We start from the raw sequence: 21,945 nt of genomic DNA, 5'->3' as shown, positions 1-21,945 counted from the left end.
TACTGTGCAGATGTAATGTGTAAAGTGATTGTATGGTTACTTACATTAATATAACTCTTATTCATGATCAATTTACCATCTCATTTTATGCCTATATACTTTATTACACTGTTACTAGTGCATCTGCTGAAAATAACATGACAAAAAAAAGATAAAAATGTGCTAAGGGAAGACTAGTTTGTACATGATGCAATATGATGCAATAATGTTTCTGTAAATTAAGTACATGTATTTTTATGATTATTTTAATAAAAATTCTGAAGTCCTACTCCTTTTCAGAAAAGTGCCACAAAATCATTTATATTCAGCTCTACTACCAGCCAATTCAATCAGATGGGACTTTGGTTTACTGTCTCATCCAAAGAATGTCATCTGAAGAGTGCAGCACCTCGAATAAGTTACATTATAGTATTTGTTCTGGGGCATGAATCTAGGTACCTATTGTGGGGATAGATACCACAGTCTTTTAACCTTCCTGGTGTCAAAACGGAGTGTCCTACCAGCCGAGAACACAAATCACATCTCCAGAACCCCATGTAGTACTCTACATAAGGTATTATCTAGCTATCTGACTGTGCAGATAGATAATAACATCTGTTTAAGAACTGCAGTCACTAAAGGGCTTCACATCCTCTGCATTTCTTGAAACTGTATAATTTAATAAGCACTGACCACAGATATTGTTGCAGATTTGCTCTCTATAAAAAAAAGTGCAGCTGCCAACACCAAATTGTTACCATCTCATTAATATAATACTCCTAACTTCATACTGGCTTCATATCCACTGTTACTAATCCAAGACTACTGATTTAATATAAAAATAATACCTGCATATAAGACTACATTACAACTGAAACTGAGCGGCAAATGTCGCACTCAAGACAGCTTCTCATTTCATTGTTCATGTGTTAACTTTTGTATATGTGCTGCAAAACTAGTAGCCATCTTGAGCAAAGTAAAATTTATTATGACTGCTGAGTCTTTTAATTTCTGAAAATAAATTCTCATTAATTAGTCACCATCATTTTCTTCTTCACTGCATCAAACCCTCAGGTCAAGGATCCAAGACTACTACTGCATAAACAACAGGTTTCAGCTGCTCACCAATAATTTATTGTTTTGACAAGAAAATTATGCTCCCTCTTTCATATGCAACAGCATTATATTTACTATAGATGGATTTGCAGTATTTTCATCAAAATCTATGATTTACTTAAAAAAATAGTTGTCTGAGCTGTGTCATCAAAGGATGTGATTGAAAAGGAGCACCACCAAAATGTCTTCAACTGACCTTTCCTTAATGATAGATAGAAAATAAGTCATTTCTTTACTTCAGGGCTGGACATATCAGATGAAAGAATTCCAAAATTAGGATAGTGTTCAGGAGACTGTCACTCAACAGACAGAAGCACTTAAAACCCATTACATCAATAAGACCAACAAATTAAATACATAGAGATATCAATAAATTATGTTAGTGCCAGACTAAAAGAGGTGGAAATGCACACACATTTTTTTCTGAAACAAAATGCAAAGCACTAGTGCAAAAGATGGAATACATGGAAAAACAATGCAGAACAAATAATATTTACACATTTTGAACTTAAAATGGAAGGTGAGAACATTCTCAGTTTCTTTACTACAAATAGTTAAATATTAAACCTGCCAGAAGGACTTTATATGGACATTTATGTAGATCATGCAGATCCCTAGTTAAACATTTATCAAAACCAAATGCAACATCAAGATCTACTGTGGTAAAAGTATTATATTTCCTAAACACAGAACCGGGTTTAAAAACTAGTTAGAGGAATGTCCAGTAAAGGGTGGTAATAAACACAAAAATGGCACGACTGTGCTGTAAAAACATTGGAAGAAGGAATGAATGGTAGCTTTTAATTAAAGCACTTATAGAAAAGAGCACTCAAAGACACCTGTTATTCTCAGTCTAAAAGATTTCTTCTTACATTAAAACACAACAATATAACATCAGATGCTGACTCAGTTCACTGGTCTTACTCTTAAGATTCATTCAGAATCTGATATATGGAAAACTGTTACAACTTTAAAACATTAAGACATCGATGATTACAATAAATGAGGTAAGAATTTATTTTTTTCCTGTAACAGATGAAGTTACAAATTTTACATTTAAATTTGTTAAAGGGGATGCCCTTGACTGAAGGAAGCATTGTTGATAGGTGAGAATAAATGCTTGCAATACCTCCGGTCTTAATGTCTCTGAAAATTGTAAACCATATTTCAGGAAAAGGAAGTTGAGACATTTGCCATATTTAAGTGTTGTTTTAAATGTATGCCACAGTATGATAAAGTATTTCTAAGGGATGAAAGTGCTTACTCGGCGATTAGTCTTCTAATCTTATAACTTGGCATTTACACCTCATTCTTTCTCCTCCTCTCCACTGTCTCTCTATCCCACCCTCAATACTGTAAAACAACATTAGTGCATTCTGTCTTATTTTATTTCTAGTTTATTTTTGTTTTAATACATAAAATCTTTCCTTAACCCAAAAATGTAAATTTTGAGTAAGTATTGTCTCTGTAATTTTACTGCTATTATGTTAAAGTTGCCTTGTTGTATTGTAATATCCTTGTGTCTAAGAGTTGTATGTGGAGCTTTTCTTCCATGGCCTCTACTGAAAAGGGGTTTTATACCCAGTCAGATACTCAACGTAAACAAAGGTTATTAATAAATAAATAAATACATTTATGTAAGTTTTTCTTTACATCTTATTTTTCTCTAACATTGTTCTTGATAATTTTTATTCTTCATTTATAAAAACATACAGCTATCTTCATTCTAACATGCAATATTTAGATTCATAAATTCAAATTAACAGTTAAAATTTGATGATAGTGGAGAAGGGAGAGAGGAGGACATGCAGGTGCATGGTTATAGGCTGTTCAGGAATGACGGAGAAGGAAGATATGGGGTGCTGTAGCAATCTACATAGAGGAAGACATCAGATATGAGGTGAGAAAAGAGGGTCAACGCCAAACCAAGAATGGGCAAAGGTACAGAAAGGGTCAGAAAATAGATTAAGTGAACTAGAGTTTGAGGTAATGAAAGGGGGGAGTATCACTCACCAGACAAAACAAGACACAACAACAATAAAAACACACAAGAGAGGGGTATGAGAGAATGTATGACAGAATATAGGAGTGGCTTAGAAGAAAGATACACATGCGGGATCTGAAACTGCAAGGAGCAGAATGGGAGATTCCAAGCTCCAGGGCAGAGACAAACCGGAAGTTGATTAATGTTGAAACATGATGAGTTCAGCCAACTGGTGTGTAGAGCAGTATCAATAATATGATATAAAGGGGGTATAGCTTGCTTGTCAAACAGTATCACACTACATTTTTAGCATTCAGTTTTAGACAGTTTTCTGACACTAGATGTGAACACATTCCTGCTACTGCTGCAGTAGTTTGGTATCAGAGGGGGACTGAATAACAGTAGCCAGCTTGTAGTCCACAAAAGTGGAAAGCTAAAGTCCTGGGATATTGGCCTGGACATCAGCAAAATTCATGCTGAAGAAGAGAGGCCCCAGCTGTGAAACCTGTGGGACACTTCTAGTTAAAGTTTACAATCCGATAGGGTACCTACAAGTTTCACAACATAATTTCTATTAGAAGTCAAATAAGCAATCAAATAGAAAATGAAAGGGTTTATGCTGAGAAGCTTTTCTGCTTTTTGCCCCTGCTGTCTGTCGGTCATCCTCCCCTTCCCAACCAACTGGCCTACTCATTCTTCACTAGGGCATAGTCAGCTGGGAGGAGCCATCATTTAGACAGCCATTTGGGGTGGTTCAAGATTTTTGTGATTTTTTTTCTCTGCCGTAGCTGTGCACAGCCATTAAAGATCAGGGAAGAACCATGCAATGGTTTGTCAGCAGAAGATATTCCCTCACTTTCACAAGGAGCATTCTCTCCAAGCAGATCTTCCATGCAGCATAAGAGGTGGTTTCCCCTATCTCCACTAGGAAATCACACCATTTAGCATAGCTCTCAAATGTCAGAAATGTGTTTCATATTTTGGACTGTTACTCATAAAAATTGTGTTTCTTTCTGGTAAATCATTGGGACTGAAGTAACTAAATAATGATACGCATTTGGGTTTCAGACTTCACATCTTTCAAAAAATGTAAGTCAATGCAAAACCTGTTATTCTAGCAGCTTTCTGAGTTATAAGAGCAAAATTTAAAATGTCACCTAGTATGTTGCCAAGTTAGTACTAATCCCTCCCACCAGGAAAGGCAAACAGGCCACACCCCTTCACTCCACGCCCTCCCTCACTCCCTGGCTCCTCCAGTGCCAGGGCCACTAATCAATCATCCATTCTCCAGGGTCACAATTAGAGCTCCATCCCTCAGGACCTTAGAGTCAGGTAGGTGTGGCATTCAAAAGACATGCGTGAATGGGCGTGCCTTCGCTGAAGGTTGGGCATCGGGCTGGCAACTCGGCACCATAAAAATCTACTGCCAATCATTAGCGGACCGGAGTTCCGCTGTGGCAACCGCTAACCGGGAAAAGCCGAAAAGACAAGCAACTAATTTGTCTATAATACCAGCATAAGGGATGATATGAAAAGCCTTGGCTAGATCTAGACAGGCAGCATGCACTGAAACACTGTTGTCCACTGCCTCAATGCCTTTTTCAAATAAACTTACAAGTTTCAGCAGGCAGGATTCACCCTTCCCTAAAATGAAATTTGTTAGGGCTACAGTCAATCATGTTGATTATGTCTGTAATTATGAGTTCAGATCTCATTTGCACCACAGACTTATATAAAAGGATGGTGTGATTGACAGGCCTTTTTATAATTAACAGGGTCCAAATAAGAGCCATCTTTACATAGAAGCATTATATAGTACCATACACATGCATCTACACACACACACACACACACACACACACACACACACACACACACACACACACACACACACACACACTCACACATACACACACACACACACACACACACACACACACACACACACACACACACACACACACACACACACAAACACACACACACACACACACACACACACACACACACTCCAAAGGAATACCACTGCAACACAGACATGTAGTTGGTATTCAAGGCTGAACTACTAGCAAACATAAGCAAGTCAATGTATGCACTGGAGGTTACACCTGAATGTTTTTCAGTGTGTATTTTATTTTACTTTTGTAAGTTAAAGATTTTTCTTTCTCACATCTCAGGATTCTTTTTTTAAATAACCCCAGATCCCTGCCAGTAAAATGATACCATAATTATTTCAGTGTCACACCGAGGCTGAATTTATGCATCCCACATCACCCTACAGGAAGGATACCTTTTAAATGGAAGTCCTGCTTTAATAAAATCCCATCATGAGACATTCAAATGCAGACAGTGGAAAGGAGAGAATCTGAGAATCTGTATGTTTGTGGGCAAGGATGCTATATAACAGGTCAACTATTTTTCTGTTAATTCTTAAAACTCAAGTGGGATATGGCTCTCCCAAACACTTCCCTCAGGCAGAAGAGCAGACAGACAGCCATTAGATCCCACTTTTCCTCTAACCCTCCAGCAGCTATACTGCTAACCAAAACCATGTCACCAGTGACAGAAGAAGACTTGACTCCATTTTTTCTGGCATCTTTTGTGAAAGTTGTACAATTTCATAGTGGTATCAAAACACTGAAAAATTAAAGTATGAGCCTGCAGGAATATTTGTGAATAGTCTTACTACTCAATGATCAGCAATTTACCTTCTCCAGACTTTCAGTACAAAATTTCTTCACATCAGGTCATACTCAGAATAACTTCAGCCCTTACCAAATGAGTTTTAATACTCTATTTTGATTTTTGCATCACTGTGTGACATTAGCATTTCAGCATGAATTAAAATACTAAAATCGTATGTAATAATAATAATAAGTATGTAAGCTGGCAGAGAAGCAAGGTGTCCTTCTATGTCACCTGTACCACAGGTTCAAAACCAAGTAAATCTTTAAAAAAAAAAAAGTCAATCTGTCAGCAGAGTTGATCAGGAGGATATGACATAACGTCATCAGCTTCCTCTCCTACCCTAGGTGGCGTGTGCAAGCTCCACTGTAACAGTAATACAGTTCTGTGAAGAAGTGTCTCTAAGACGACACTTGTGGTAAACTATTAAATGGCAAGTCCATCAATATCCACAAATGCTGCAATATTAGGGTGTGATCCTTCCCACCCCCATTATGCAATGAACTTAGGATTTTGTATACATTAAGTGTGGAGAGGAATTTACCATCATGTAAAGTATATTTACTTCTTCAGTTTCTTTGTTAAGCAAATGACACTTTGATTGCTTTTATAACAAACTGGCAAGCGTTCATTCATGTATTTATTTACCTTGCAGTTAACTGGCTTCCATTTATTTATTTATTTTATATTTCATGATCAGGTCAGTCTCAATTGGCCAGTATCCTTTTTTCAGAGAAGACCCAGGGTGGTACTCATATTGACTAGGGAAAATTTGGCCTGGGCGGCTGGGCCCCAGGGAACTTCTCCTACACTCTTTTTGATAAGTGCTGTAGGATCCTTTACATCCAACTGAGCTACCACAAACTCAGGCAGATGGGACCCCAGTTTAACATCTTAACCAAAGCAAGAAGTCCTAGGCACACACACGCACGCTTGCATGCACACACACACACACACACACACACACACACACACACACACACACACACACTCTCTCTCTCACACACACACACACACTCACTCACTCACTCTCACACTCACTCTCACACTCACTCTCACACTCTTAGCACTCTTCTCTTGACATTACAAAAAACCCTTCAGTTCAAAAATAATAAAAAACACACTTAGAAAGGTAGACTTCTCTTTACTTCACCAAAAATTCATCTGGTACCTCGGCTTCTTGCCTTCAAGGATACATACAACCAAACACATCCTACTTTTATAGCAGGTGAAACCATCAATTAATTAATCAATTAGCTACCTAAATACTTTAATATAAAAATTAACATCTCCCATTGCCTAAAACACACTAAAGTGGCCTATGCATATTTTTACATACATTTTTATATTTTAACTATTATATTTTAGTACAACATTTCATAACATTTCATAACATTTTATAACATTTCATAATACAAACATTATATATAGCATATAATACATCTTAAACATTTGAAAACATACCTAAATATAACCTACCTCTAGATTTAACTCTCTGGGTATCAAAGTACCATAGTTTAAAATCATCTTACTTTCAAGCACATTCAATTTTTGCTTCAACTCACAGCTTTTTGCTTGGAAAGGTCTTGCCAAAACACTAAAGAAAAATGTGGACTCATCTCCCCCATGTACTGTGCAAAAATGCTCTGCCACAGGGCTCCTATAGTTTCTATTTCGAATATCACCCAGGTGTTCTAGAATTCTAACCTTAACAGCTCTTTTGGTTTGACCTATATACCACTTTATTTTTTCACATCCACATCTTATGGCATACACTACTCCACATGAATTACAAGTAAACCTGTCCTTGCTTAAAAATTTCCTATTGTTTATTAAACCCCCTGAAATGTTCCTAATTTTATGACAAACTTTACATTTCCCACAAGAAAATGAACCTATGACTAATTCACTTGATGCAAACAAAGGCTTGTTCAACAATTCCTTGAGGTTAGAATATCTTCCATATGAAAATTTTACTACACCTGGAAATACATCACAAGCTACCTCATCTAAACATACCAAATGCCATAAGTCCAATAACAATTTTCTCATTATGGGTGAAAATGAAGAATATTTAGAAACAAAATAAGTATCATGCCCTAAAAAATCAGGCTTCACATTTCATTTCCTATTCTAACTTATTACTTGTCCCTGATTGTTGTTAAACTGAAACTTTTGACCTGTCAATGTCCTTTTTAAATCACAGTCCATTTTTTCTCTATCATAACCCCTAGACAATAGTGTTTCCATCAAAAATGAAACTTTATATTCATCATCAGAAGTGTTATGGGCAATTTGCTTATATTCGCCCAAGGGTAATGAACTGATCAAATGTGAAGGGTGCATACTTGTCGCAAACAAAAAATTATTTACTGCTGTGGGCTTCCTATAAGGCCTATATTGAATTGCCTGATATTTATCCACATACAATTCAACATCCAAAAACTGTATAACAAGAGTTACCAAAATTTGTGGAAAATCTAATACCATGTGAATTGCAATTCAAGCCTACAATAAATTGCTCAAATTCTATGGGTGAGCCCTTGCACAAGAAGAAGAAGAGGACATCAGTAAATCTACCATACAGCACTACTTTTTCCTTCCAAAATTCAGTGTTATACACAAACAGTTTCTCAAAATAACCCATATATATCACTGCATAACACGATGCATAAGAAGCACCTATCGCTGTACCCTTTTTCTGCAGGTAGATCTGTTTTTCAAACCTAAAATAATTATGAGTTAAACAAAACACTAATAACCTCACCACAAAACTAGTTTTAGGGCCATCACCCATAATCTCATACACAGCCTCCAAGCCAAATCTATTGCTAATAGAAGTGTAAAGGGAAGTCACATCAACCAACACCCAATAGTAGTCTTCTTTCCAATGGATTTTGCTTACTTTTTCACAGAGTTCCTGAGTATTCTTAATATGAGAAGGAAACCTATTCAAATAACCTTTCAGCACTGAATCCAAGAAAATACCTACATTACTAACAAAAGAATGTACTCCGGACACTATTGGCCTACCTGGAGGGTTGTTAATACTTTTGTGTATTTTAGGAATAACACAAAAATAAGGAGCGGTAGTATCTTTAACTACCAATTTTTTTTACATCTTCTTTAACAAAAAAACCTAACCGCTCACCTCTTTCAAGTAGTTCCAATAGTTCCATAGTATATTCATCTACTGAGTTGTCAGTTAACAACACATAATATTCTTCACATTTTAATAGATCTAACGCCATTTTCTCATATTGTTTCTTTGACATTACAGTCCAATTTCCACCCTTGTCAGCTTGCCTGAACACAAAATCCTTTAAACACCTTCTAAGTCTGGTTAACTCTAACCACTCAGATTTGGTTAAATTATAAAACTTTTTTATTTTCAAAAATTTATTATACTCAAGTTCAGCCTTTTTGAGTAAAACTTGTTCAAAAATGGTTACAGCTGAGCATTTAGGAGGAAAAAAACGACTGGGAGAAACTAAAGGGGGCAAATTGAACCTACTATAACCTAAATCATAGTTTCCACATTTAGGCATGTCATCACTGGCTTCACATTCACCTTCCAACCCCTCACCATAATCATAGTCATATTTGTAAATAGAAACATTCATCAAAGATTCAATTTCCTCGTCAAAATTTACATCATTCACATTATTACTTTTTGCTTTGTTAAGCTTGTCAAAATACACTCTCAAATTCAGCTTTCTACAAAATTTTTTTTGATCTCCATCAAAATCTCAGCCAAAGTGGGGAACTTCGTTGGTACAAATTTCGTCCCCTTACTCAGCAAGCTAACCATGTCTTTAGTTAAACTAACATCTCATAAATTAATATTTTTAAACTGTCATGTGAAACATTCATTTCAGGAAGTTCAACAAAACTAAATTCATTGGCCTTGCTTGAGCTGTTAAAAAAACAATCATTAACATGTAGAAAAAAAAGCAAAGGCAAGTCTCCACTTTCTTCAACCAACACAGCTGTTTATTGACACAAGCTCTTTCACTAAATGCTTCTTCAGGTGTATCCACATTGTTGCTAAAACACCCATTTTATACTATCATCATGAATCACATGACAATACCATTTAACTATTTAAAGAAAAATGCTTCTAAAAACATATAAAATGTATACATTTAAAAATATGTACCATCAAATGCAAATGCAGAAATATATGTACACATATAACATTTAAAATCATCACCTACAAAATGGTCTATTATTTAAAATAGGTCTCACTGGCACATGGTCATTTAAGCCGTGTCCTACATCAGCCCTCAACCTCACAATCCAGTTTGCCTCTAACTCTTCAGTTCTAGCTCTAATATCACCCCCCCCTTATTCTCATAACATCTGCCTAAGACCATAAATTTAAAACTATGTCTTTCACTTGTCTCGGACACATGCTTTCCAAGAGCATTAAACATGCTTTTTTTTTTATTGTGATAGATATGCTCTCTTATTCTATTCTTGAACAATCTATCGGTCTTATCAACATAGAATTTGTTACATAACTGGCACGTAGCCAGATATACCACATTGGGGGGGGTACTACAAGTTGCATTGACGCTCAAATGAAAGACCTCTTGAGAATCTGGATGTTCAAATTCTGTTCCTACATCTATATATTCACAGTACTGACATCTCTTACAGGGTTTAGTCCCTCTATCTTTAGAATGCCCTATCTGATCTCTCGGTGTGCACAATCTCCTTTTCAGTGACTTTTTATTCTTAAACGTAAACTGAGGATGTGGGTCCAGAAACTTACTCATTTGCCTATCTGTAGTCAAGAGATTCCAGTGAGTATTGATAATATTGGTATATTGTCTTACATCTCTTGAATAACTAACACACATTCTAAGCTTACTATTATTACATATTTTATTAGCCCCAGAGTTTTCACAAGGTTCTGAAAAATAGGGCTTTGCTCTCGTGCCTCTTAACTTTTCTGTCTCTATCATATTACTACGTACTTCATCCTTATTGTATCCCCTTTCCACCAACTCTGTACGTACTACTTCTGCTTGTTGTTTAAAGTCATTTTGTTTAACATTAAGCCTTGACACCCTATACAACTGATTATGTGCGACATTTCCAAACACATATTTGGGATGCATACTATCTTTCCTTAGCAATTTATTGGCATGACATTCTTTCCTATACATTTTTGTACTTAATTCCCCTTCCTCTCCTCTCACCATACTGACATCCAGGAAATTCACCTCAGAGCAAGACCAAGTCAATGTAAATTTAAGGAATGGTGTTGAATTATTAATCCATTCCAAAAAATCCAATAACTGTTCTACTGACCCCTTCCATAACAGGAATAGATCATCCACAAACCTTCGAAAAAACAATGATATGAACAAGTTTTACTCAAAAAGGCTGAACGTGGGTATAATCAGTTTTTGAAAGTAAAAAAAGTTTTATAATTTAACCAAATCTGAGTGGTTAGAGTTAACCAGACTTAGATGGTGTTTAAAGGATTTTGTGTTCAGGCAAGCTGACAAGGGTGGAAATTGCACTGCAATTTCAAAGAAACAATATGAGAAAATGGCGTTAGATCTATTAAAATGTGAAGAGGATTATGTGTTGTTAACTGACAACCCAGTAGATGAATATACTATGGAACTATTGGAACTACTTGAAAGAGGTGAGAGGTTAGGTTTTTTTGTTAAAGAAGATGTAAAAAAATCGGTAGTTAAAGATGCTACCGATCCTTATTTTTATGTTATTCCTAAAATACACAAAAGTATTAACAACCCTCCGGGTAGGCCAACAGTGTCCGGAGTACATTCTTTTGTGAGTAATGTAGGTATTTTCTTGGATTCAGTGCTGAAAGGTTATCTGAATAGGGTTCCTTCTCATATTAAGAATACTCAGGAACTCTGTGAAAAAGTAAGCAAAATCCATTGGAAAGAAGACTACTACTGAGTGTCGGTTGATGTGAGTCCCCTTTACACTTCTATTAGCAATAGATTTGGCTTGGCGGCTGTGTATGAGATTATGGGTGATGGCCCTAAAACTAGCTTTGTGGTAAAGTTATTAGAGTTTTATTCAACTCATAATTCTTTTAGGTTTGAAAAACAAATCTACCTGCAGAAAAAGGGTACAGCGATAGGTGCTTCTTATGCACCGTCTTATGCAGTGATATATATGGATTATTTTGAGAAACTGTTTGTATATAACACTGAATTTTGGAAGGAAAACGTAGTGCTGTATGGTAGATTTATTGATGACTTCTTTTTTGTGCAAGGGCGTACCCATAGAATTTGAGCAGTTTGTGAATTGCAAAGCACATGCTATTAGATTTTCCACAAATTTTGGTAACACTGTTATACAATTTTTGGATGTTGAGTTTTATGTAGATAAATATCAGGCAATTCAATATAGGCCTTATAGGAAGCCCACAGCAGTAAATAATTTTTGTTTACGACAAGTATCCACCCTTCACATTTGATCAGTTCATTACCCTTGGGGGAATATAAGCGAATTGCCTGTAACACTTCTGAGGAGGAATATAAAGTTTCATTTTTGATGGAAGCAAAAGAGAGACTATTGTCTAGGGGTTATGATAGAGAATAATTGGACCGTGATTTAAAAAGGACACTGACAGGTGAAGAGTTTCAGTTTATCAACACTCAGGAATAAGTAAGAATAGGGACTGAAATGTGAAGCCTGGTTTATTAGGGCATGATACTTATTTTGTTTCTAAATATTCTTCATTTTCACCCATAATGAGAGAATTGTTATTGGACTTATGGCATTTGGTATGTTTAGATGAGGTAGTTGGTGATGTATTTCCAGGTGTAGTAAAATTTTCATATGGAAGATATTCTAACCTCAAGGAATTGTTGAACAAGCCTTTGTTTGCATCAAGTGAATTAGTCATAGCTTCATTTTCTTGTGGGAAATGTAAAGTTTGTCATAAAATTAGGAACATTTCAGGGGGGTTTAATAAACAATAGGAATTTTTTAAGCAAGGATAGGTTTACTTGTAATTCATGTGGAGATGTGTATGCCATAATAAGAAGTTATGTTCCTACCATAACGTTCCATGTTAGTTGTCTTCTCTCGCCTTCTTTCTTGCTTGATGGGTTCGGAGCCGATCCTCGGCTCCGACTCGGCACTTGCTTTAGCTCGAGAACTCCTTTTACCAGCTCGAGGCAGCCCCATATCCCATGATGCAAGGCAGTAAATACCCAGATCTCGTTTGTTGACAAAGGGCAATAACACCAAGCATAACATACTTCCAAAAGGAAGAAGAAACTTACAGATGGAAAAAGGACCAGGTCTGAATGGTCTTTAGCATAATAGTTTCTTATACAAGGTCTGTCCAGGCCAGGGGGAAGGAGGGAGGGTCGCAAGAAAGAAGGCGAGAAGACAACTAACATGGAACGTTATGGTAGGAACATAACTTCTTAATGTTAAGTTGTCAATCTCGCCTTCATTCTTGCTTGATGGGACCGCGTCCCTAGCACCTCTATCCTGGGTGGCTCAATGGAACAAACTCTTGAGGACTGTACAGCCAAAACTGGCTCTGTCCCTGGAGGCCAAGTCCAATTTGTAATGGGAAACAAAAGTGTGAGGAGTGGCCCAAGTGGCCGCTGCACAAATAGTGTCCAAAGGCAGTCTAGCTTGAAAGGCTGTAGAAGTAGCCAAACTCCTAGTTGAATGTGCTTTAGGTTTTGAGCACAGCTGTTTTCCCTGATCGTATAAATTTCAGTGATGACCGAAGAAAGCCATCTGGACAAAGTCACTTTAGAAACAGGAAGGCCTTTTTTATTATCCGCATAGGAAACAATAGTTGATCAGATTTCCTAAATTTTTTTGTTCTGTCCAAATAATATCTAAGCTGACGGTGGACATCAAGATAATGTAGCTTTTGTTCAGCTCTATCTGAATAGTTAGGTAAAAATACACGTAGATCAATGGATTGATTCAGATTGTTTTTTGAAGCGACCTTAGGTAAAAAGGATGGATTAGTTCTCAAAGATACTCTGTCTTTGTGAAAAATCAAATAGGGGGGTCGAACCGAAAGAGCATGAAGTTCAGACACCCTCCTGGCAGATGTAATAGCCACTAGGAATAACGTTTTCCAAGAAAGATATTTTAGGGAACAAGAAACAGCTGGCTCGAAGGGGAAGAATCAAGGATGTCAGCACTAAATTTAGATCCCACTGAGGAGGAGGATTCCTGATTGGAGGCTTTAGTAGGAAAATTCCTTTCAAAAAGGCCCTGCAGAGCCTATGGGACATAATATTATGATCTGCTATCCCGACATGAAAATTAGAAATAGCAGCCAACTGAACTCTGACTGTGGAAGAAGAGGAGCCTGCATGAAAAATCTCTGCTAAGAAGTCCAGAACTGCCTGAACAGGGGCAGTAAAAGGATCAATATTTTGGGCCTTAGCCCAATAAGAGAAACGTTTCCATTTGCTAGTGTAAATCCTCCTGGTAGAGGATTTTAGTGAAGCTAGTATGATATCTCTAACTGGGTTAGAGATCAAAGGAAGCCTGGCTAAGGAAGGAAGTGGAGCAACCATGCTGTGAGGTTGAGAGAAGGGATTGACCGGTGCAGCTGACCGGATTGGTGAATCAGTAGATCTGGCACTGGGTCCAAATGCCACGGCTGCACCAAAAGGTGATGATGGAGGAACGGGAACCAAACTTGTCGAGGCCAGTAAGGGGCAATGAGAATCAATTTGGCTCTCAAAACGGTAGCTTTCTGGATCACCTGAGGGATCAGAGGAAATGGAGGGAAGGCATAAAGAAGTCCCTGGGGCCAATCCTGGGTCAGAGCGTCTCTGGGGGGATGGCCTGAAAGAGGGAAGAGGCTGAAGAAGTCTGGACATTTGCTGTTTTGGGGAGTAGCAAAAAGATCGCAACATGGACGACCCCATTCCAGAAAAATCTCTTCCGCTATAGATTGCTTGAGAGACCACTCGTGAGGCATGAGAATAGCTCTGCTCAATCTGTCCGCTATAATGTTGGTTTTCCCAGGGATATGCGTTGCTACCAGAAACCGATGAGAGGAGATCGCCCATTGCCAAAGTCTGAGCGCTTCTCGACACAAGGGGTAGGACTTGGTTCCGCCCTGTTTGTTGATATACCAAACTACAGACATGTTGTCTGTGTGGACTGCAATTGTCCCTACGGGAAGAAAGTCGTTGAGGGCTTGCAACGTTAAAAGCACTGCTCTCATCTCCAGGACATTTATGTGCAGATGGTACTCGAACGGTTGCCACGCCCCATGAACCATCCTGCCCTGATAATGAACCCCCACCCGATCAGGGAGGCATCCGTGGTGACAGTGGCTATCGGGGACGGAGGTACAAAGCACCTGCCTTGGTGAACCTGAGACGATGTGATCCACCAAGCAAGATGTTCTTTGCATGTTTGTGTCACCAGAATCTGGTGACGCATTGGGAGTTGCTGGTATGACCACTGTGTGAACAGCATCCACTGAAGGAGGCGCATGTAGAATCGAGCCAGGGGAAGAAGAGTAATGGCCGCAGCCATGAGACCTAATACCTTTAGAACCATTCTGGCCTGTACTTTCTTGCTGGCCAGAATGATCCTGACATGAGTCTGAATGTCTGAAACTCTTTGTTCTGTAAGGGTAGCTGACATCCGAACAGTGTTTAAGTTTGCGCCTATGAAGGTAATAGACTGGCAGGGCGATAAGGATGACTTTTCGAAGTTGACTGAGATGCCCAAGTGGGAACAAAGGTCTATTGTGTAATCCCTGGCTTGTATAAGCTGATGCCTGGTGGTGGCTGAAAGGAGCCAGTCGTCGAGATACGGAAACACCTGGAATCCTTGACGTCTCAGGTGAGCCGTGACCACTGCCATGCATTTGGTGAACACTCTGGGGGCTGTAGTGAGACCAAAGGGCAGGGCTCTGAACTGGAAATGACTGGACCCCAGCCGAAAGCGGAGAAACCTCCTGGAGCGTCTGTGAATTTTGATGTGATAGTACGCATCCTGAAGATCTATTGAGCACATCCAGTTGTCCTTCTGTAAGAAGGGCAGAATTGACTGAAGAGTGACCATTCGGAATCTTGTCTTCCTGACAGACTTGTTGAGTCTGCTGAGATCCAATATTGGTCTCCAGTCTCCCGTCTTTTTGGGGACCAAAAAGAACCTTGAGTAGATTCCGGCTCTGAATGGTCTGTTGTAACTGGCTGAATGGCTCTTTTGCAGTAGTTTTGCGATTTCTAACTCTGCAATGTCCCTTAGACCGGGTGGTACATCTGGAAGGGAACTTGAGGGAAGGACTTTCCTCGAAAGGAATTATGTAACCCTTGGATATGATCGACTGTACCCATCTGTCTTGAGTGAGGGAATGCCAGGCTTCTGGGTACAGTGATAATCTTCCCGACTGCCTCCAAGGAGGGACAGCCGGGCAACACCTCAGGGATGCTGAAAGGGCTTATCAGAGAGAGGCTCCCTGTTTCCCTGGTTCTTGGACCCCTCTGCCTCTAGAGCGGCGTCTGTTGTTGTTACCACCTCTGCCTCTAGGGGTAAACTGAACACGTGAAATAGGCGTAACTCCTTGGGATTTACGGAAGCACATCTTCCCACCCTTCTGTCCCTTGGGATAAGGCCTAGAAGGGGTGGAAAACGGACTCCAACAGCAGAAAGAGTCTTGCCGTCCTGCTCGCACCTGGTCAAGGTCTCCTTCACCTGAGGGCCAAACAAAGCTGACCCATCAAAGGGAGAATTTGTGAAGGACGCCTTAAAGGGATCCGCAAAATCACATAGCCGCATCCAGGCTTGGCGCCTAAGAGCCACACCTGTGCCTGCGGCTCTACTCGCTCCATCCGCAGCATAAGATATTAGCCGCATGGAGGAGTTAGCAATGGAATTGAGGGTTCCTAGCTGCGAAGCAATCTTTTCTTGAGCCCCTGCAGCTGTAGGATCCTGAACTACTTCTCCCAGCTCCTTCAGGATATCTCTCTGGAGTCTGGTGAAGTGACAAAGATAATTCAGCAACGCATAGCAAAGGTCGCTGAAGAAAACATCCGCTTGCTACCTATCCATGGTCCTAGAGTCCTTATTAGGAGGATGGACGGGCACGGAAGGATCTGCAAGTTCCTTTTTGGTGGCCGCAGCCACCACCATGGCATCAGCGGGACACCCTTGGTTAGGAATTGTTTGTCACTAGGGGCAGTGATAAATTTAGAAGGCCTCCTAGGGACTGGCTCTACAGAGTCAGGAGCTGTCCACGCCTTCGTGCAATAACCTGCATAAGGGGTCGAAGGCGGAGACACCCAGGAGGTGGAGGGCCGAGATCCAAACGCCTCTAGGTATACTGACTCATCCTCAGAGGGATTGTTGGTGGGCCAGTTTCCCCTCTGTTTGAGAAGTTCTAGGATGTCTGAAAAGGAGACATCCTCAGAGGGGGATCTAGGGGATCCCTCTGACTCATCAAAGTCAGTATCCGAAGTGACAGACTCGGGGGAGTCTACATGCTTCCTCTTACAAGTTCTCTTCCTAGGAGGATCTCCCGAAACATCAAGAGAATCCTCGGAAGAGGGGGAAATTCCCAATGGGGAAACCTGAGGCGGAGGATCTCTGGGTCCTGTAGCAAGAGAAGTGGCAGAGATGTCAACAGGTACCATAGAGGGAGGAGCTACGGGAAGAGACTGCTGACTGATACCAGTGGCCAGTACACTCTTCATCACCTCGAATGCTCCCCTCCCAGGCAGGTCCGAAAGAACCCGCTCCGAAGAGCTAGGAACTCCAGGAACCACTGAAAGGGAAGTCTCCGAGGCAGATGTCGGAGCCGAGCTCACCAAGGCCGAGGCTCCAAGGGAAGAGCGGGCTCGGACAAGGGTCCGATGCCACTCACCCCTCGGAGGAGACCATGGAAGCCCGACCACGAATCCCTCTAAGGAAGAGGAGATAAGAGTAGGGCTGAAGGAACAGAAGGGGTATCCGTCCTCCAGCCGTAGCAGTAACCATGCCCGAAGACTCCAACTCCAAGCTCTGGGGTAGAGTTGAAGGAGGAACTGTAACGGGTGTGGACCAACAGTCGCCTGCTGAGACGGACTGTGTAGCATTTGGGCCAGTACCTGTGACTTGAGTAATCTACTGACCACTCTCTCTAGGTCATGGTCTGACAACCTGGATGACCTTGAAGATCGGCTCCGATGGCTCCGTTCCGATAGAAGAGGCGAAGCCGGAGCCGAAAGTATCGGCTCCAAGGAAGGAGACCTCGACCTCTTCCTGGAATGGGCCATCGGAGCCGATACTACTGATCCTGTCGGCACCGACTTCCGGGAGCCGACAGAACGTCTCGATGTATCGGCCCCAGCCGGAGCCGATACAGCCACCAAAGTTACGGTGTCGGAGCCGATCGGAGCCGACACCGATGCCTGTGCCACATGGGTGTCGGAGCCGATCGGAGCCGACATCGGTGGACAAAACAGATTCGCACCGATAGTCATCGGCCGAAAGCTTTGGATCAGAACCGGCTCCAGCCGGAGCCGATCTCGACTCAATACGAGTCGGAGCCGAGGCCGCAGGCTTAGGAACAGAAGCCTGGGCCTTGGCAGTTTTTGTTGATTTTTGTGGAGCCGACTTAGCCGGAGAGCCCTCCGGCTTAAGAAGACCCCTGAGAATCAACTTATTACGTCTCTCCTGCAGGACTCTCTGGCTGAAGGAGTGACAAATAGCACAGGAGTCCTGCAGGTGAAGAGGGCCCAAACAATACAGGCAAGAAGTGTGACCGTCTGTCAGAGACATTTTCTGACAGCACGAGTCACACTTCTTAAAACCTGAAACCCTCTCCTTAGACATGGTGCCTACACAACACACACAGACACACCAGTCAAATTTAAATTAAACAAAATACCAAGAGGTATTTTATAAAAACACCAACACACACACCCTAACAGGGGGGGGGGATGGGATAGGGAAAATTGACTAACTAAAAATTAACGGAGACAGGAAAATTCTGTCAGAAAAGGTATAAACTAGAGTTAAAACTAAAAATATGAAGTTTTTTGACTAAAGGGGCTTAAAACTCACAAAAGTGAACTACTTACCAGGAGCTGGTAAAGAGAAGACCTCCCAAGCGAAGCGGCAAACGAGATCTGGGTATTTACTGCCTTGCATCATGGGATATGGGGCTGCCTCGAGCTGGTAAAAGGAGTTCTCGAGCTAAAGCAAGTGCCGAGTCGGAGCCGAGGATCGGCTCCGAACCCATCAAGCAAGAATGAAGGCGAGATTGACAACTTAACATGATGTGGATGTGAAAAAATAAAGTGGTATATAGGTCAAACCAAAAGAGCTGTTAAGGTTAGAATTCTAGAACACCTGGGTGATATTCGAAATAGAAACTATAGGAGCCCTGTGGCAGAGCATTTTTGCACAGTACATGGGGGAGATGACTCCACATTTTTCTTTAGTGTTTTGGCAAGACCTTTCCAAGCAAAAAGCTGTGAGTTGAAGCAAACATTGAATGTGCCTGAAAGTAAGATGATTTAAACTATGGTACTTTGATACCCAGAGGGTTAAATCTAGAGGGAGATTATATTTAGGTATGTTTTCAAATGTTTAAGATGTATATATGTTGTATATAATGTTTGTATTATGAAATGTTATAAAATGTTATGAAATGTTATGAAATGTTATAAAATGTTGTAATAAATATAATAATAGTTAAAATATGAAAATGTATTTAGAAAATATGCATGGATCACTTTAGTGTGTTTTAGGCACGGGAGATGTTAATTTTTATATTAAAGTATTTAGGTAGTTAATTGATTGTTTCACCTGATATAAAAGTAGGATATATTTGGTTGTATGGATCCTTGAAGGTGAGAAGCCGAGGTACCAGATGAATTTGTGGTGAAGTAAAGAGAAGTCTACTAACTTTCTACATGTGTTTTTTATTATTTTATCACTCTTCTCTTGACTCCTAGTAGATGACCGGGATGGATCAGGAGAATATTACACTAAACTTAAGGGTCAGTGCAGCAGGGGATATCCCTGTAGGTGAAGTACAGGAGTCTGTCAAACCTGCAGTTAACACTACTGCATGCAGCATTAGGGACTGGGGTCAGTCATATACAAGGATGATGGCTTGCAGCTTCACAAATCCACCACCAAGGAACTTCATTCTCCTGTTTCTTACACTGCAAGGCCTGGGGTCAATTCTGAAGGGTTATACAAAATGACAAGTGAGGCACAACAAGGTGCTTCATGGATAGTGGAGAAATGAGGAATTATAAAGCCTAGTATCTACATAGATCAGGCAGGGATAGGGATAGCATTCAATCTACTGGTAAACATATTTATGAACATAAACTGCAGCAAATAAAGTAAAGCGGAGCTTAAGAAAATTTGATAATTTGGCCACAGATTTACTAAGTAATAATTTCTTTATAGCACATTATCAGTGTGGTGGCTCTTATATTCCATATTTCAGCTAACACTTACTTGCATCCCAGAAAAGTAGTTTTGCAGTTATAGACATAATCTACCTTCTACTACTTTTGATCACAAATAACATTGCTTTCAACAATCCCTACACATTTGAACTGTCCTCATAATATCTACTGTTGTATACAAAATAACAAATGAAAGGCTCCTTAGTGTTGTAACTTGATACAGTTCACCAGAATTTTTTTAGAAAGCAGGCGTCTTACTCCCTCTCTGAAATCATTCTATACGGTAGTGCAGCCTAAAAAAAACAATGCTTAGTGATGTGAAAGAAGTCAGAGTTTGTAGACAGAATGAGAGAATATTTTTGTTAATTTTCATCAGCAATCACTTTCTATTAAGCAAAATGTCACCATCATCTCTGCAACTAGTTCCACTTTGCCAGGAGTTGAAAGGGGATGCAAAGCAGCACAGTCCACAACTTCTGTGACAGTCTTTGCATCAAGTGATAGTGTGCTATCCATGAACATAAAATAACTGTCAACGTGATATCTAGGAACATGGAATGACAGTCAGTGTGATATCCAGGAACATGTGTGGAAGTTAAGAATGTTCTAAGTGCTATGCATTATGCCTTTCTTCAAACTTCTAGAAGATAAATAATACAACTGCAATAGAAAAGGCACAAAAGTTAACTTACCCAATTGTATCAATCTTTTGAAAGTTTTTGTTAGCTGTTAAAAGTTTATCATTCCAAATAAAATGCCTGAGTGCTTTCGGGAGCAGCTTTCCTTTAAGACGCTCACATACAGATGACAAACGTTCAGGATCTGATGCTAATATAGCACACAATGATTCTCCCAGTATATCACTTTCTGGACAGTTCAGTGGAGGAGGCCTTAACTCAGGCACAATAATGTTGCCATCTGTGAAAAAAATATTAATAAATGATTATTTGTATTAAGGCATCAAAACTGTAATGCTTTGAATTTGGAATGTTACGCTGCACTAGGAAATATAACAAACATTTTACCAGGATAAGACTGCTTCAGAATAACTGAAGTCATACTGGTAAATGTATTATTCCATGACAGTATTCAGTCTGACCCAGCAGTATTAACTTTTAGTTGTAAACATGGAAACCCATGACTGATTCTCACAGTCCTAACCATCTTGTAATGCATGCAAATACTGCAAAAAATATGCTATTTTTCTTTAAAGAAACATGCTGCTGGGTAGAATCCCATATGATAGGCAACTAATAAAGGTCAGATACAGGCAAAGAATCAGGCCACTACATCTTGTCAGACCTTAAATTATATAGTTTCTACCTCCTGCCTCATTATTACCCTTCTTAATTAGAAAAAAAAAAAAAAACACTCCCAAACCGGCACTAAAATGTACACCAATGAAATAACAAAACGACCAGTTACCAATCAAAAACAGATGTTTAATGAATGTCCACATTAAAATCTATGTTAAAAAACACACATGGTTGAGCGCTTTCGTCAATAAGACATCTTCAGAACCACGAGTAAAACTGAAAAGACAAGCTTTAAAAATGGTGGATAACCCCCCCCCCCCAATAGCAGAACCAATCAGTTTAACAAAATAAACACCAATCAGATAAAAAATGCAAATAAACTGAAAAAAGAAACAGTTGTAAGTCTAAGTCTGAACGCCAAAATACTACTTCCGTTTTCCACTGCTAACTGGTCATTTTGTTATAATCCTTCTTGTCGATTTAGCACCCATACTGGTAAATGTATTATTCCATG

The 21,945-nt window shown here is 39.7% G+C and overlaps 1 protein-coding gene across 1 annotated transcript in view; it reads right to left on the bottom strand.

Annotated features, from left to right (window-relative positions):
* Window positions 1–21,945, bottom strand: part of LOC122787969 — a 1,400,032-nt gene that overhangs the window by 474,997 nt on the left and 903,090 nt on the right. The window contains exon 6 of the mRNA XM_044054898.1: window positions 20,868–21,093. Coding sequence (XP_043910833.1) covers window positions 20,868–21,093 — 226 coding nt within the window. The remainder of the gene's footprint in view (window positions 1–20,867; window positions 21,094–21,945) is intronic.

Source organism: Protopterus annectens, chromosome 13.part0 (genome assembly GCF_019279795.1).
Source record: "Protopterus annectens isolate FY-2018-M chromosome 13.part0, PAN1.0, whole genome shotgun sequence".
Classification (NCBI taxonomy): Eukaryota; Metazoa; Chordata; order Ceratodontiformes; family Protopteridae; genus Protopterus; species Protopterus annectens.
The sequence above is the reverse complement of the archived record's forward strand: the minus strand, read 5'-3'. Positions and strand labels throughout refer to the sequence as shown.